We start from the raw sequence: 15,895 nt of genomic DNA, 5'->3' as shown, positions 1-15,895 counted from the left end.
AAACGCAAAAGGTCAGAGGAAAAGCCAACATAATACAAATGAAATAGCCTAGGTAGAAATGTAGTTCTTGGAAGTACTTAAGAAGGCTACTCTTTCATTTCGTGTCTATTGGTATTTGTTACTCGAGATCCTTTTCGTGGCGTACAAACATAAACAAATGAGGAAACTAACAATAAACTTAAATACGTTCATAAATAATGGCAGCAGCAGCAGCTACCACTGCCATAGGCAGTTGTGTTTGAGAAAAATAGCACCAGTCATGCTCAAACATAAAGTAAACAAGAAAATCTCCGCCTTTCAATGAAATCTGTATAGAATTATTTATTCGAGATTTACATGTTGCCTAAATTGTGATAGGAAATTTAAGTAGATTCCAATGTAGCTTGTAATCCTCTATTAGAAATTTTGATCATGAACCAAAGCTTTCGTATCATAAATAAATTGAAATAAAGACGATAAGAGTATTAAGCTTTATGGGATTTTCCCATAGAAAGATTACAAACATCTTAAAAGGAGAAACGATTTAAATTGTTTTAGGTTTTTGTTAAGGAATATGGGACGTATAAGTTATATTAATTGCAAGGACACCTTACGTATAAGCTACAAAATATATTTAAAGGTAACACTCATACGCAACATGGGAAATGAAATTAAAAATTTGACTTACAAAAAGGTAAATACTAATTGGCATGCCATAAAAAAAGTAAATTGGAAGAATCAATGCTTGAAATGAGCAGAGCTTTGTAGACATGGGCAACGGCCGACAATGAAGCGAGATGTTCAGAAAAGATGTGAAAATCATGAATGACAATCTAGAGTTCTAGGCCTATTAATTTCGGATAGAATCAGAAGACTCTGATGAAATTGTGGGGAATATGATGAGACGGTATCATCCGCACCAGAGTTTTCATTCAATGTTTAATGCTGATGATATTTGTGAATATTTCTGCTACGACTTTTCTTGTGGCTCATGCTGAATTACAGGGCGCTCAGAAGAGAAGTTAAAGGACCCTTTCCGTAAAAATGAAAATAGAAACGGATGAACTTATTGATTTGGGGAACTAGGGTTTTATAGAAATACAGATATAGAGTTTATAGAAATCAGAAACGCTCGGCCCCAAAAAAGTACACCTATCATAGTCCCGCAATGGACTAATGAGTTAAACTAGGAGCCATAGCCACTGCATTTCCAGTATTTCGCAGTATATCAAGGGTCTTTGCGTGATATTTATATACCCTGTTCCTCTTTAGTAAGGACGGGGAAACGATTGCTAAATATGTTGGAGGCTAACTCCTGAAATACTGAAGGCATTGTCTGGTAGCACGTGTACGAATGATATGAGACCTCAATGGAGAAATATATAGGTCAGAGCATTTCCACATCTCAGTAACCCGAAGTTTCTTTGCGTGATATTTTTATAACCAGTTCATAACCTGTTTATAACCTGTTCATCAAGGACGGGGAAACGATTGCCAAAAATGTTAGACCCCAAATCGAAATCTTGAAGCCATTGACTGGTAGCACTTGGGTGAAGGATATGGAGACCTCAATGGTGAAATAGCCAAGTGGTGCAGAATATTGCACTGCAGACTTTCACCGGTTGTCACTCCACGAAACCGAAACAATACGAGTATCTGTGGCAAAATGGGTGCAAAATGCTCTCGGTGAGATAATAATGTGATTTCCTCACCCACCAGCAGGTGATAAAGAGCAATATGGTTAACCACCACGCCATCTCAACGAGTGCATCTGTTGAAAGGCGTAAGGGGTCGAGATCAGTTAAACAGACAATTAATCAACTGATTGACGCTACCTGCCAAGAGGGAATAGTTACGGAGGAGGTGGCGCATACATCTGCGGTTTAAAGGGCAACCTCATACCATACCAGTACAGCCTTGTACTAGGGGGTGGGGAGACCACCATATTGCCAGAGCACTCCCGCTTCCATGAACCCCAATGTGATTAAAGTGATCGCCTATTCCTATTTTGAAATACTAGGAAAACTTTATCAAAAAAATTTGGAAGCGTAATCGCAATCCGTAAGGATTGATTGGCAGCATATGGGGAAAGATCAAAAGAAAATTCAAAAGGTTTACGTGTCGATTCTTCGTCTCCGATGGAAATTAGACTTCCCCCCATTTTAACTCGTCAACCACCAGCAGTGATAAAATGCAGTACCGCAAACCATCCAAGCCATGCCATGTCAAGGAGGGCACATTCTCCATCAGTTTCGGCTTCAGGAGGGATAAGGATTCGTGTTGGATAAAGTGCAGTGCAGTAATCCACCCCAACCAAGCCAAGGAGGGCACCTTTTGAAAGAACCATTGCCATCATGAGAGATAAGGATGCGTGTTAGATAGAATGCAGTTCGGTAAACCACACCAACCATGCCAAAGAGGGCACCTTCTGAAAGAACCATCGCCATCAGTTTCGTCTTCAGGAGGGATAAGGATTCGTGTTGAATAAAGTGCAGTGCGGTAAACAACCCCAACTATGCCATCTCAAGGAGAGCACCTATTGAAAGGTTAAAGAGTTCGAGAGCAGAAGGCATTAACAGGCAATTAATCGCCTGATCGACAACACGAGGCAAGAGGAAATAAGGGCTCCATTGGAAGTGTCAGCGGTTCGGAGGATAATATCATCCTACCTCTGCCCCCGTGTAGGATAAAGTGCAGTGCAGTAATCCACCCCAACCATGCCAAGGAGGGCACCTTCTGAAAGATGACGAATATCAGTTTCGGCTTCAGGAGGGATAAGGATTCGAGTTGGATTAAGTGCAGTGTGGTAAACAACTCTAGCCATGCCATCTCAAGGAACGCACCTATTGAAAGGCTAAGGAGTTCGAGAGCAGAAGGTCATCTTAAGGAAGGCACCTTCTGAAGCCACCAACGCCCTTACGTTTAACTTCAGGACCAGCTATGCTATCTCAAGCAGAGCATCTGTTGAATGGCTAACAGATACTCGCCATCTCGTGGCGAGTATCTGTTCTGCCCCGTTTGGACTACTTACCCACTAGCAGCTAATAAAGTGCAGTTCGGTAAATCACCCCAACCATGTCATCTCAAGAAGAGCACCTTCTGAAAGAACCCTAGCCATCAGGTTCATCTTCAGAAGGGATAAGGGATTGTGTTTCGCCAAGATAAAGAAGCAATTATTCGCCAGATCGGCGAATCTAACCATGAGGGAGGATTGGAGGTTCAGAAGACAATATCATCCTCCGAGTGCAGAGGAAAACACCCCTTATCTATAATATTTCAGGTACGAATATATAAGGTCAGTCAAACTATCAACTTTGTCGGAAAAGGACCACAGACAGTAGTGAAACGTGGTGTACATATTATCCTCGAAACATACATAGCTCACATTTCTATACTGATATTTCCAAAGTAGATAGGCAATAGATTGAATGTTGATGTCTACTCAAAAAGCCTGAAACTTAAGAAGATGTTTATATACCCTCTTCCATAGGATGCTGGATATACCTACTTTGTCATTTAGTATGTAAGGCATTAGTAGAGAATTGTATGCAACCCCTAGGTTAGGTATTCCGTCAAATGTAATACAATAATTGCTGGTATCTGTGAATTTAGGGATAAGAAGTCAAGACTCCATAGAGTGAAACAGGAAGTTCCCCAAAGTGTGGTGTTATCACCGACAATTTTTAACCTCTACTTATCCTCTTTGTCATTTAGTTTGTAAGGCTCTACTTATCCTCTGTCCCACACCCTCCTGACGGCGTCGAGATTGTATCATATGCGATCGATTAAACGTCCACTTTGCAGATATTACCAATTATTTCACTGCAAGAAATTTGAGGATATCTTCCATGAAATCGTCAGCCACACTATTCACTACAATGACGGCAGAAGTACGCAGGTCAGAGTCGATGGCGAGATAGATTACCCCAAGATTCTCGGGGTCACATTCGACACCCATTTTAAGTCGTTGGCCAATGCCACTGTAATTTGTAATAAGTTCCACGGTAGAAACAAGGTCCTCAAGTCGATTGCCTGCAGCACTTGGGTTTCTGACAAAGAAACCTTGTTGACTACCTATAAGTCAATTGGCCGGCCAGTGTGGACACCTCAGACAAGTGCTAAGCAGTGGAATATGTTAACATACAGATCTGTCAAAACGCTGCCCTTGGAACTTCGACACGGTGTCTCCGCAGCACATCCCTGGATCACCATTATGTGGAGACCAAGATCCTCCCAGTGCGTAGTTGCAAAGCAGTATCTCCTGGGTTGTTATCGCAGTAGCCATCCAAGTCACCATTTTGTGAATAGGTAACCAATACCCAGGAATGTAAATCGCGTGAAATCGTTTATTTAAAAAATCAAATTAAATTTCTTTTTCAAGTTCAATTAGTATAAAATTCAGGGAAAATATTCAGTTAGGCTTTCGCTTTTCCAAATCCGAATTGCCGGGCCTCACGCTTGAAACCTGCCATCAGATTTTGTACAGCCACCTAGTCCACCTTCTTCGCCGCAGAAAGCCAGTTTGCCTTGAACTGCTGCTCGTCCTTAGCAGTTTTTTTTTGTCTTCTTTAGGTTCCGCTTGACAATAGCCCAGTATTTCTCAATTGGGCGGAGCTCTGGCGTGTTGGCAGGGTTCTTGTCCTTGGGAACCACCTGCACGTTGTTGGCGGCGTACCACTCCATGGCCTTTTTACCGTAATGGCAAAATGCCAAATCCTGCCATTTCCTCAGGAAAGGCAGCAGCGTTTATTCAAACACTCTTTCACGTAAATTTCTTGGTTGACAGTCCCGGAAGCTATGAAAATGCTGCTTTTCAAGCCACAGGTACAGATGGCTTGCCAAACCAGATATTTCTTTGCGAACTTTGACAGTTTTATGTGCTTGAAAATATCTGCTGCCTTTCCCCTTCCTTTTGCCGTATAAAACTCCTGTCCCGGAAGCTGCTTGTAATCGGCTTTGACGTAGGTTTCGTCGTCCATTACCACGCAGCCAAACTTCGTCAGCATCGTCGTGTACAGCCTCCGGGATCGCGCTTTGGCCATCGTATTTTGTTTATCATCGCGATTTGGAGTCACTACCTTCTTGTAAGTCGATAGTCCGGCTCGTTTTTTGGCTCGATGCATGGTTGTAGACGATACACCCAGCTTATTTGCGGCATCTCGGAGAGAGAGGTTAGGGTTTCGCTTGAAACTACCGGCAACTCTCTTTGTCGTCTCAGCGGCTTCTGGTTTTCGATTTCCCCTCGATCCAGACTTCCTGGCTGTCGACAAACGTTCCCCGAACACTTTAATTACATTTGTAACGGTTGATTTGGCAACTTTGCCAGCTTTGCGTGCGAGTAGCTCGGATTTTCGCGATGCGCGAGCAAAATTTTGATACGCTGCTCTTCTTGCTTGGACGACATTTTGACAACTGAAGAGTGAATTCCAAAATCAAAATAGGAGCAACATTCTACACACACCTTCAAAATGAAGGGTGTTAATGTTTTTTAAATGCAGAATTGAAAGAAATACGTCAAGTTTATTTTGACCAAATTTTGACCGTATCACCCTTTAAGAGATGATCTTCTACTTCTAGAGCGCGAGACAAAAGACAACCTTTAGATCAGACAGCATAGCAGACAGGTCTGAAAAGAATTCATGAGGATACCATAGCTGAAGTTGTTCTCGGAGCTTGATCACCGCCCATAGCACCGGAGAAAGGAGTCTTCCAACGGCAGACTAGAGAAGTTTTGGCCCAACTAAGATCAGGCAAGTGCAGCCGAATCAATTTTTACCTATCAGTGATTGATTGATTTGTACTCAAAGGACCACATGACACGCGTCACCTCTTCGCTTAGCCAGCCAAAACTACTCGCCTCACTACCAGAACACTCTACCAGAAGTTCTTCGAACTGAATACAAGCTGATATACCAACAGCGCTGAACATCTTTCTGATCAATGAGAAGGATATACAAGATTCGACCGGAAATAGTGCGAATAAAATATTTCCATAGACTGACATAAATCTCTCAACGAGATGGCTGAACAGTTCAAGTTCCATCACTAACCCTATCGCTAATATTCCATACCCGAATGAATGACTGTTTTTAGGGGCTACATATAGACAATAAAAAGAGGAAACATTGTGCTGGTTTTCAAATCGTATGTTTGAGGAGGATGTACACGATTCGACCTGAAATAACACGAATACAATATTTCCATTGACTGACACAAATCTCTCAACGAGATGACTGAACAGTTCAATTACCATCGCTAACCCTATTGCTAATATTCCATACCCGCATGTTTTAGGGGCTACATATAGACAATAAAAAGAGGAAACATTTTGCTGGTTTTAAAATCGTCGGTTTTGTGTGGTTCGTCTTGTATCTGTGTATGAGTTTGTCGTTGTAACGTTGAGTTGTCTTTTTATAGACTAAAGGATTCTCTTTTTATGAAGTTGTTGTTTTTTTATGAGAAATAAATTCTATGGGCTATGAAGAGAAACGAGAGGCCGAAAAAGCGGCTCGTAAAAACTGTAGTTTTAGTGTGGCAGGGCAGTTATGTTAACAATGAACAAAAAATCATGATTCTGTCGTAACTGTTCACTGTCTGTCTGAAACGTCTGGCTTTGCCTGTTTATGGTGGGGGGGAGGGTCATGTTGTCTGTCTACCATACTTTGGGCCGTGTAGTTAAAACAAACTGAAATAGGTGGCATAATCTCAGAGGAGTTGTAAATGAAAAAGGCAGATTTAATAAATCTTTTGTTGTGTTAAGAAATTTTCTACACTTTTGAATGAAAATAAATGGCAAGAAGAGATTCTCTTAGGAAAACGAAACGAGACAGACGCACACACACAAACAAATGTTTAAAGTTGGCCAACCAACTAAAGAACCCACAACCCACTTAAATTTTCTGCTATACAGATGTAGTCACGTACAAAAGAGACACACTCTCGCACACATCCATAAACTAAACGAATGAACTTAGGATTCATGAACACACTGCCACCCATCATATTCATTCTCACACTCATCAGGCCCATACACTCACACTTGCTTACACTCAGAATTCTATTCACATAGGATGACATGGCATAACTGAATTGATTTTTGCACCATTTTTTTTATGCTATTTTAAGGGTCCCGATGGGCTCTAAAGCAAAAAACAAACAACAAAAAAAAAGAATATTAAATTGCTTGACTATGTTGGTTGGTTTTTTCTTTGCTTTTCTCTCTCTCTCTCTCTCTCTCTCTTATGACTGACTAACAGTTACAAAGATCAAGAAAATAAAAAAGAAAACATTTTGATTAACAACAAAAACTTCTAAGTAAAAGAGAATTAGAAGTAACGGTAAAGGTTTACGAAGCACCCTGTTGGTTGGTGTGCGAGAGAGAGAGGGGTGTATTTAACCGTATGTGAGTGAGTTATGATGTTGCACTTCCTCTCATTTATTATTACTTTAACGTATGGGGAGATGTTTTTATTTTGACATTACCTCAGGTGTCACTTGTCACATAACGACATAAAGGGATCCCACCTACAGTTCCATGCATTCACATACAGTTACAGTCACAGCCACTTACATATTCACATAGCCCAAAGGGAATATTGGCCAAAGTAACAGAAAATAATCGCAGCAATAAAAAACAAAGTGTTAGCTTTGAAGTTAGGGCACTGAAGGGTGAAACGAAAACAAAAAAAATGACAAATGCCACCCTGACATCAGTCAACTTAACTCGACAAAATCGCAAAGTCAACAGCAGCACAAAAAAGGGTATAAGCCAACATCAACAATAGCCAGTGTTGCCATACGCCAACCCATATTTATTTAGGGCAAAGTAAATATGTAAACAAAATAATTATATACAAAGCAAACATAATTACAAACTACAGGGATTATTATTAGGCATTTATAAAGGTATTCAATCGGATGAGAAGGAGTAAAAGAACGACTCCGCAATAATAGAAAAAATTACGTTCCAAAATTATGAACGAACGGTAACAAAATGAAATGCAAACATTGACAAAAAATCAAAACGAGATGTTCCCGCGCATTCACTATTTCAAGAGCGTTTCGTTTTTCTTTGTCTCGTTGCTGTTCCATGATGCGGCATTCCGGATCCTTCGATGCTCGTTGTCGGAAATTATACCCATGATCCAAGCGCCTTTGTGAATGAGATATAGTATGTTATGTCTCATCGGCTCCATGAGACGGTATTCTGAGATCTCACGTCGTCTTCGATTTTGCTGATGCTCACGTGGATGATACCTATGTTCCAAGCGCCTTTGTGAATGAGATACAGAATCCCTCATCTTAGCCAATATGTCTTTACTTCAATTCCATACCAAAACCTATTATGCTGATGACATTTCTGAATATTTTTAGCTAGGATTTTGTATGTGCCTCATGATGTATAAAACGACACTCGAATTTGCAAGTACAAAGTATGTACAGCAAACTATTTTCCCGTCATTGACTAAAGAGGTGATCTAGGAGGCCGTTATCCTCATCCACGGCTACAGCATTCCTGCATCTCAAGACGCGAAAATGAATGCCAAATATATTAAGGACAAAATCGAAATCCTGAAGGCATTTTCTTGTAGCACTTGGGCGAAAGATGAGGAGACCTTAATGAAGAAATAAACAGACAGTACAGAATATCTCCATATCCACTGCCAGAGCATTCTGACATTCTAAAACCCCAAGGTTCTTGGTGTGTTGTTTGATACCCTTTTTCTATTCCATAAACACTCAGAAATGGTTACCAAAAACGTTGGAAGCAGAATCGTAATCATTAAGGTGTTGGTTGGTAGCACTTGGGGGGGGAGAGATCAAAAGACAATTCAAGTTTATGACATTGCCAGAGCATTCCCACTACGAAGAACCCCAAGGTTCTTGGTGCGACGATTAGGTTAGGTGGCAGCCCGATGTATCAGGCTCACTTGGACTATTCAGTCCATTGTGATACCACATTGGTGGACTTCTCTCTTATCACTGAGTGCTGCCCGATTCCATGTTAAGCTCAATGACAAGGGACCTCCTTTTTATAGCCGAGTCCGAACGGCGTTCCACATTGCAGTGAAACCACTTATAGAAGCTTTAAAACCCTCAGAAAAGTCACCAGTATTACTGATGTGGGATAATCCACCGCTGAAAAACTTTTTGGTGTTCGGTCGAAGCAGGAATCGAACCCACGACCTTGTGTATGCAAGGCGGGCATGCTAACCATTGCACCACGGTGGCTCCCTGGTGCGACGATTGATAGCCTATTTCTATTCTATAAACACTCGGAAATGGTTGCCAAAAATGTTGGTAGCAATAACGAAATTCTTTGAGGTAATGGCTGGTAGCAATTGGTGCAAATATTAGATGGTAATTGAAAATGCTTACGAGTCTATTGCTTGCCTCCATGGCAATTATGCTGCGCTCATACGGGCACCCAATATTTGCGAAACCCAATGGAAAATTGGCCAGGTAGTGCAGAATATTGTTCTGCGGACTGTCACCTGATGTCACTCCAAGTCTCTGGAACAAAATCTGCAGTGTAAGATAAACAAATCGTGATGCACTCATCGGCACAACAAAAGCTCGACCCTATTTTCCCAGGGAATTCTTACATGTCACACTTATATCAGTCATACTACCAATTTTGATTTATATCAGACATTGTAATCCCATTAATCAGTATACGGGATACATGAAACAATACCGAAATCTCCATAGAAGTCTTCATAGGAATATGAGGTAACATTTAACTGACGCTTCGACGGAACTTTAAGAAATGTGTCAAACACTGGAAGTTTAATGGAAAAAACTGTATATTGTGCCTTTATGTTCATCTCATTCAACTTGCTAACTTCCATTCAACCGTTGGAAAGTTTAAACTTCGTAAATATTGTCATTTCAATTGGGCCTTAGACCTTGACACCAAGAGGATTTAGGTTAGGTCGTGTCTGTCTTTTATTCAATGATGCTTTGGTGTTACACAATTTTTTCCCTCATTGTATTTTCGCCCAAATGATAGTGAAATTCCAGGATCAGGATCCAAAATCTATGACAGTGTTCTTCATATTTTGCAATTAATTTAGAAAATGTCCTTATTCGAAATCGCCATTAGTTTATTAGCCCTCCCTATTACCGGAGGCATTGTAAAGTATTTCCAAAATGATCTCTCTAGGTTGAAGTTCCTAATAGGCTTTGTAGCTTCTGATGACAATCACCGGACTTGCCTTGTCCGTCTCTAGACACCCCATAAATGTATCGATGGCAAAACTCCCCCTAACCACCTTCAAATTTCGAAATTTTGAAGATGTTCCAGAGTTCAAGGCGGATGGTAGTTTTACTGATTACTATACTGATAGAAAAAGCTTCAAAATATTAACAAAATGTGCCATTGAAATTGAGCTTGTTAAACAAATTCATTAAAAAGTACATCAGGATATTAAATTTTCCTGGATTTAATAGCGCTTTGTGGAAATCTCAAAATGTGAAGTATACTTTAGATCAAAATTTCGTACGACGTAGTTCATTCTTGCTATTAAACAGTATACGTTTTTTTCCTGTTTACCCTTTGATATCTCTATCTCGGTACCCAAAATTTTAGCTACGGAATAGTTAGGAAAAAGGGAAAAGTTTAGATCATTATCCAGTGAGTCCTTGAGCTTGTTAATGTGATGTGACGTTGCTGAAGAATCGTTGGGGAAAAAGGCTATACCACCCAAAGAAAACTTTAGCCCATTACCCAGAAATTTCAGTTGACTTTTGAACATTTAATTTTCTATGGAGCTCTGCGGAGGAAATCGCGTTATTTCGTGACTCACTCCTTCCTGCATCTATATTGCAACACACAGTATGACCGCACCAACGGTACAGTCAAAAAAAAAGTTCACTGTTTTTTTTTGACTGTACCGAACTTATTACCCACTATATCACTAAAAGTGGGTATTAAGTTCGAGTTTAATCGCTAAAATCGCCATTTTTCACGATTATTTTTCTCTAATAATTTAAAAAGAATATAAACTTTGTAAAATGGTGCTTTGGGATAATCCCCATCAAGTTTAAAAAAAATTTGGTTCAAAGAAGTACAATTTTATACTGTTTTTACTGATTTAATTTAGGTTTTAGCGGCTAAACTCGAACTTAATACCAACCTTAAAGCCACTTTAACTTTATTTTAGTTCATGGAATTATTAGATACGTTTCGATTCATTACAAACTGTATAACTCCCTTCTATAGAGGGCGATGTATATAAAAAAAACGCAAAACGGCAACACTAGATCCAATCAACATCACTCACAACAGGACCATATAACAGTAATAAAACCACCGCTATTCCTGCTCATGGCTTAGTTATTGTTGTTGCTGGTGATGGTAGTGGTGTGGTGGTGGTGGTGGGATGTTATGCCGCTATTGTTATTGCTTTTGGCATTGTTGAGTTTTTATTTCATTTTGATTTTCTCAAGCAGACAAGCGATCCACTCAGACGTCGTGGTTGTATTTTAATGATTACGATTTGTGTCGTGTTTAAAGGGCGAGGGGGGAGGGTCAGTGAAATACATCTCTTCACATAAAACAAACAAATATCTTGGCTTACAGGTATGTAAATGTGTAAAGAGAGCAAGAGACCTACAAACATACATTCACACATACTTCTAGCCATTTATTCAGTCATGTAGACAACAATCAACTCGATTCACTACTTCCTTATGCAGATTCAGAATGAAAGAAAACCACAAATGAAATTGAAAGCAATTTTGCTTTGTTATTGTTTCGTTGTAGTTTTACAAAAACAACAACAAATAACACCACACTCACCTCACTCTTACTACCGCCCAGGGAGATTAATAATTGGCTTCACTTTTTGCTTACTTAGTAATATGTATTGTTTTTTTTTACTTTCTATACATTTGGCTTCCCTAAAAATTTTAATTAATTTTTCTGAAACTTTTATTGAATTTTATTTCTTTTGTTTTCGTTTTACACTTTATTACTTTCATTTTAATTTTTTCTGCTTCATTTAGTTGATATTTTATTGCACTTGGTTTTGTATTTTGTTTCCTATTCTTTTTTCATGATGTGTTGTTGTTGGTTTTTTTTCGTTTAGCCAAAATACCAGTCAGATTAACAAGAAGAAGAAGAAAATACCATTCACAAAAACACGCTCACTTGTATGCATTAAAAAAATAACAACCGGTATCCGTCAACTCGTGGTGTTTATTACTGTGGCTTACAACCGAAACTGTGATGAAAAATGTTTCGAGTTTAGTAGCATTTTTGCTGCTTCGGCTTTCGCGTAAGTTTGTCAATCGTTGATTCGTTCATTCGTTAGTTGTTGTCTTAGGCTTCGCGTAGTTGAATGCTACGTAATGGGTGTGCATGTGTGCGTGGTTTTGTGTGTTGAAGAGGGCTTTAGCCATTAGCATAACATCATTGCCCATAACAGAGTGATTTGAACATTGCAATCACTCTTTACTGTTAAACTGCTTTTCTGAAATGGCATACTCTCTTGCTCTGTATATTGTAATAATTGTCTGTTATATGTGTTAATGCCAGATTTCTTGCCAAAAATTGCCTAATACCCTTGCCAAGTGAAATTCATGACTCTATTCTCACCTTATTTAAAATCATAATTTAATAAAAATATTAAAACTAGAGAGCAAATATTGGAAAGAGTGAGATTGGTTTATCTTCTTACACCGTTTGTCGGTTTTCGTGAAAATCCCATTTTCAGTGGACCGGTAGAACCGATGGTTTCAAGCGCTCGTTTCGTTTCCATGTCCGTCTGCCTGTGAACACATTTTTGTGATAAAAATCTAGATCGCAATTTTAGTCCAATCGACTTGAAATTTGGCAAAGGTATATCTTTTGGGTAAGAATATAAGCCTTTTTTTTGGGAGAAATCGGTTCAAATTTAGATATAGTTCTCATATGCGTATATCTTTCGGCCGATGTGTACTTATATGACCCCAGAAAGCAGAGTTTTACATACTACTATGTATGTCATGTTGAACTTTTTTTTTGGGAATCTTCCGAACATATTTGGAATATATGTAAAAAAAACTTTTTGCTGTTCGGTCGAAGCAGAGATTGAACCCACGACCCTTGGCATGCAAGGCTCGTGGGCGCCGCAAGCTATGCTACATAAATATAACATATATGTGGATTATTGTCTATTGATGACAATAACAGCTACATATCTCAGTGAATAGTGTGTTGGCTTACAAATTGCATGGTCCGCGGTTCGATTCTCCGTCCAAGTGAAAGGTAAAATTTAAAAAATAATAATATCTTCCACATTGTTTGTATTACAGAAAAGGGTGCTAAGAATTTTATTTCTTAGCACCCTTTTCTAGTGGAAGTGAGAAAGATGTGAGGAAAAATGCAATTAGCCAGAAAAGATTGTTTTTTTTTTTTGTTTGAGTTAGTCTTGTATGAAATTGTTTTTACATCCTGGAAAAGATTAAAATTAAAAAATTATATACTTTTCTTCCAAATAAACTTCCTTAAAGCAAATGAAAAACGAACTTTGTTGTATAAAATTTCTTTCGGGAGGAAAGAATTATTTTTTTGCGTGTAGAAAATATTGCCAAATTTTTTTTCTATAGAAAATTTTACCAAAATTTTATTCTATAGAAAATTTTCCCAAAATTTTATTTCTATAAAAATTTTGTCAAAATTTTATTTCTATAGAAAATTTTGTCAAAATTTATTTCTTAAGAAAATTCAAAATTTTATTTTTATAGAAAATATTATCAAAATGTTATTTTTATGAAGATGTTTTTGAGAGGAATATTTGGCAAAATCTGTCAAAACAATCTACAATCTAGCAAAACATTCTACCAATCTGGCAAACAGTAAAAAATCTATCATTTTTGGTAGAATTATACCAACTGTGGCAACGGAGATGGCAACACCAATTATTCATAATTTTCACATTAACACACCGCTATTATAATATGTAAAGTAGTCTTTATTAATCTAACAGAACACAGTTTTTTCGTGCATATGTTGCATTAATTAATTATGTTATAATATTTACATGATACTGTTATTTACCATCACCCAATGTTAGTATAATTCGGTTATGTTTATTACTTCATTCAAAAACGCTGTTACACTAACACAATTGCCACCCACAGAGTTTAACCCTGCAAACATTTTCTATCGAAAGTGTATCGAAGTAGTATCGCCCTGGAAGATATAACTTTCATAGGCGATATCATCTTCTTATCGAATTAGTGTCCCCGTTGGGGAACAAATGTCCCACTACGCGATAGCGTTCTTGGGGAATCGAACCACTGACTAGAAGAAGTCAAAAAGCGATAGTTATTTATAAAAAAAAATAAAAATGATGATCGACCCCAAGGAGCTAGTTCGACTAGGAACCTTTCGTTTTCAAGTCTGAGGCTCTCCCTCTGTGCTACCCACGCTCGATGGTTGATAGTGGCTTTTTACACACATGACTCTGAAAGAAGTGCTATTGAAAAATTCGCCATGTCGATGTATGGAGTTTATATTTAGTTTTTTGATCGCTGTTAGAGTCGAATTTGTTTCGAAACGGTAACACCCCTCGCTATAGTTATTTGTACTGTTGTTATGGTTGAAATATTACTACCACAAAACTTCCTGGCGATTCGAAGTAGTGACATTTTTGCGAAAGACGATAAAACAAACACCCTATTGCTTACAGGGAAATGACTTATCAAAAAAAAAAACACATTGTTAACATAGATGGGGATCTCCAACCATATATTTATGAATTAAATAACCGTTATGCTATTACTCTGTAAATATAACTCTCTGTATGTTACTTGCAGTTCTCTCTGACAGTCGGTATATTTCTCTTGGATTATGCGCTGTTATATTCGTCATCAACTGTTATTGCGTTTATTGAGAATAATGTTACATGTAACAATGGTATTTTTTTTTTGTGGAGTGGTATACTCTCTTGGCTTGTTATTGTATGTTGTATTATGCAACTAGTGTTAGTTACCCTTGGGGAATTGTGATGATTTCAATGGTATGGGGAGCTGGGTAAAGCGTTTGTGTGTTGACGCTCATTTAATCGCCCGTTAATCGTTAGCATGCAACATAACATTACTACGCTGTGGTTTTTCATACTCATGTTAGCTACCTTGCTATGCTAAGCCGAATCAGCCCTCAAATGCTTATGGTTTGTGATGGTTGGTTGGATGGATGGTGTCTGTTAAGCACAACGAAGGCATATACCCATTGTAGTCGTACATATGTCTCCGACGTCATTTTCATTCTCATCATCGTCAGTGTCAATTGTATTGAGACCATCTGCCTATTATTCTAATATTTTTTGTTGGGCTTTCTTTTGTGGTTCAAGGTAAACTCTCTCTAGTTTTAATACTGAGTGAATTGTGAGGATTTAGTTGCTTGAGGGTCTGAAACATAAAGTTAAGGACATTTGTGGCACCCAAAACAATGTGATTGTTACAAATACTTGGGCATTGTGTTAGTGAAAGTGAGAGAGGGAAGGAGAGAGCATGGACTATAGAGAAGAACCAGATATATTTGGGATGAAATTGGGATGTGAACAATTACTTAAAGTGCAATATAAACATTGTTACTTATTTAATGGGAATACTTGAACAATTTGAGGCCTTGGTCCATAGAGGGCATTAAGAAAATTAACCAAAGGAGAAAATAAGGACACTAAACTAATGGACAGAAAACAGAAACCCTTTAGCTAACTGTAAGACAGTAAACATTTTTGTATGAAACCCAAATGGTGATTGTTTAAGGGTTTGTTTGTGTGACATATTCCGGGTAATAGCGGTAGCGGTTAAACTGAAGTGCTTGAAATTTTTGGAGAACGTAGACAGTAGGGAAAAAGGAAGCTTAATTTTTTTAGAACAGGTCGAGAAGAGGGCCTTTTTAGAAAAAATCAAATTAAGATTT

The 15,895-nt window shown here is 38.5% G+C and overlaps 1 protein-coding gene across 8 annotated transcripts in view; it reads right to left on the bottom strand.

Annotated features, from left to right (window-relative positions):
- myd (stromal cell derived factor mayday) overlaps positions 1 to 12,200 on the bottom strand; it is a 127,231-nt gene extending 115,031 nt beyond the window's left edge. For 2 of the 8 annotated variants that reach the window (XM_075289889.1, XM_075289891.1), the window contains exon 1: positions 11,783 to 12,195. Coding sequence is in view for 2 of the 8 variants with exons in the window: in XM_075289886.1 (XP_075146001.1) it covers positions 12,113 to 12,143 (31 nt within the window). In the remaining 6 variants the exon portion in view is untranslated. Of the gene's footprint in view, positions 1 to 11,782 lie in introns of all 8 variants that reach the window. The other 6 variants (XM_075289890.1, XM_075289893.1, XM_075289886.1 and 3 more) reach the window with 5 other exon arrangements.
- Between the last annotated feature and the right edge of the window lie 3,695 nt (positions 12,201 to 15,895).

This window comes from Haematobia irritans, chromosome 1, assembly GCF_050003625.1.
Source record: "Haematobia irritans isolate KBUSLIRL chromosome 1, ASM5000362v1, whole genome shotgun sequence".
Classification (NCBI taxonomy): domain Eukaryota; kingdom Metazoa; phylum Arthropoda; class Insecta; order Diptera; family Muscidae; genus Haematobia; species Haematobia irritans.
This window is presented reverse-complemented; position numbering and strand designations above follow the sequence as displayed.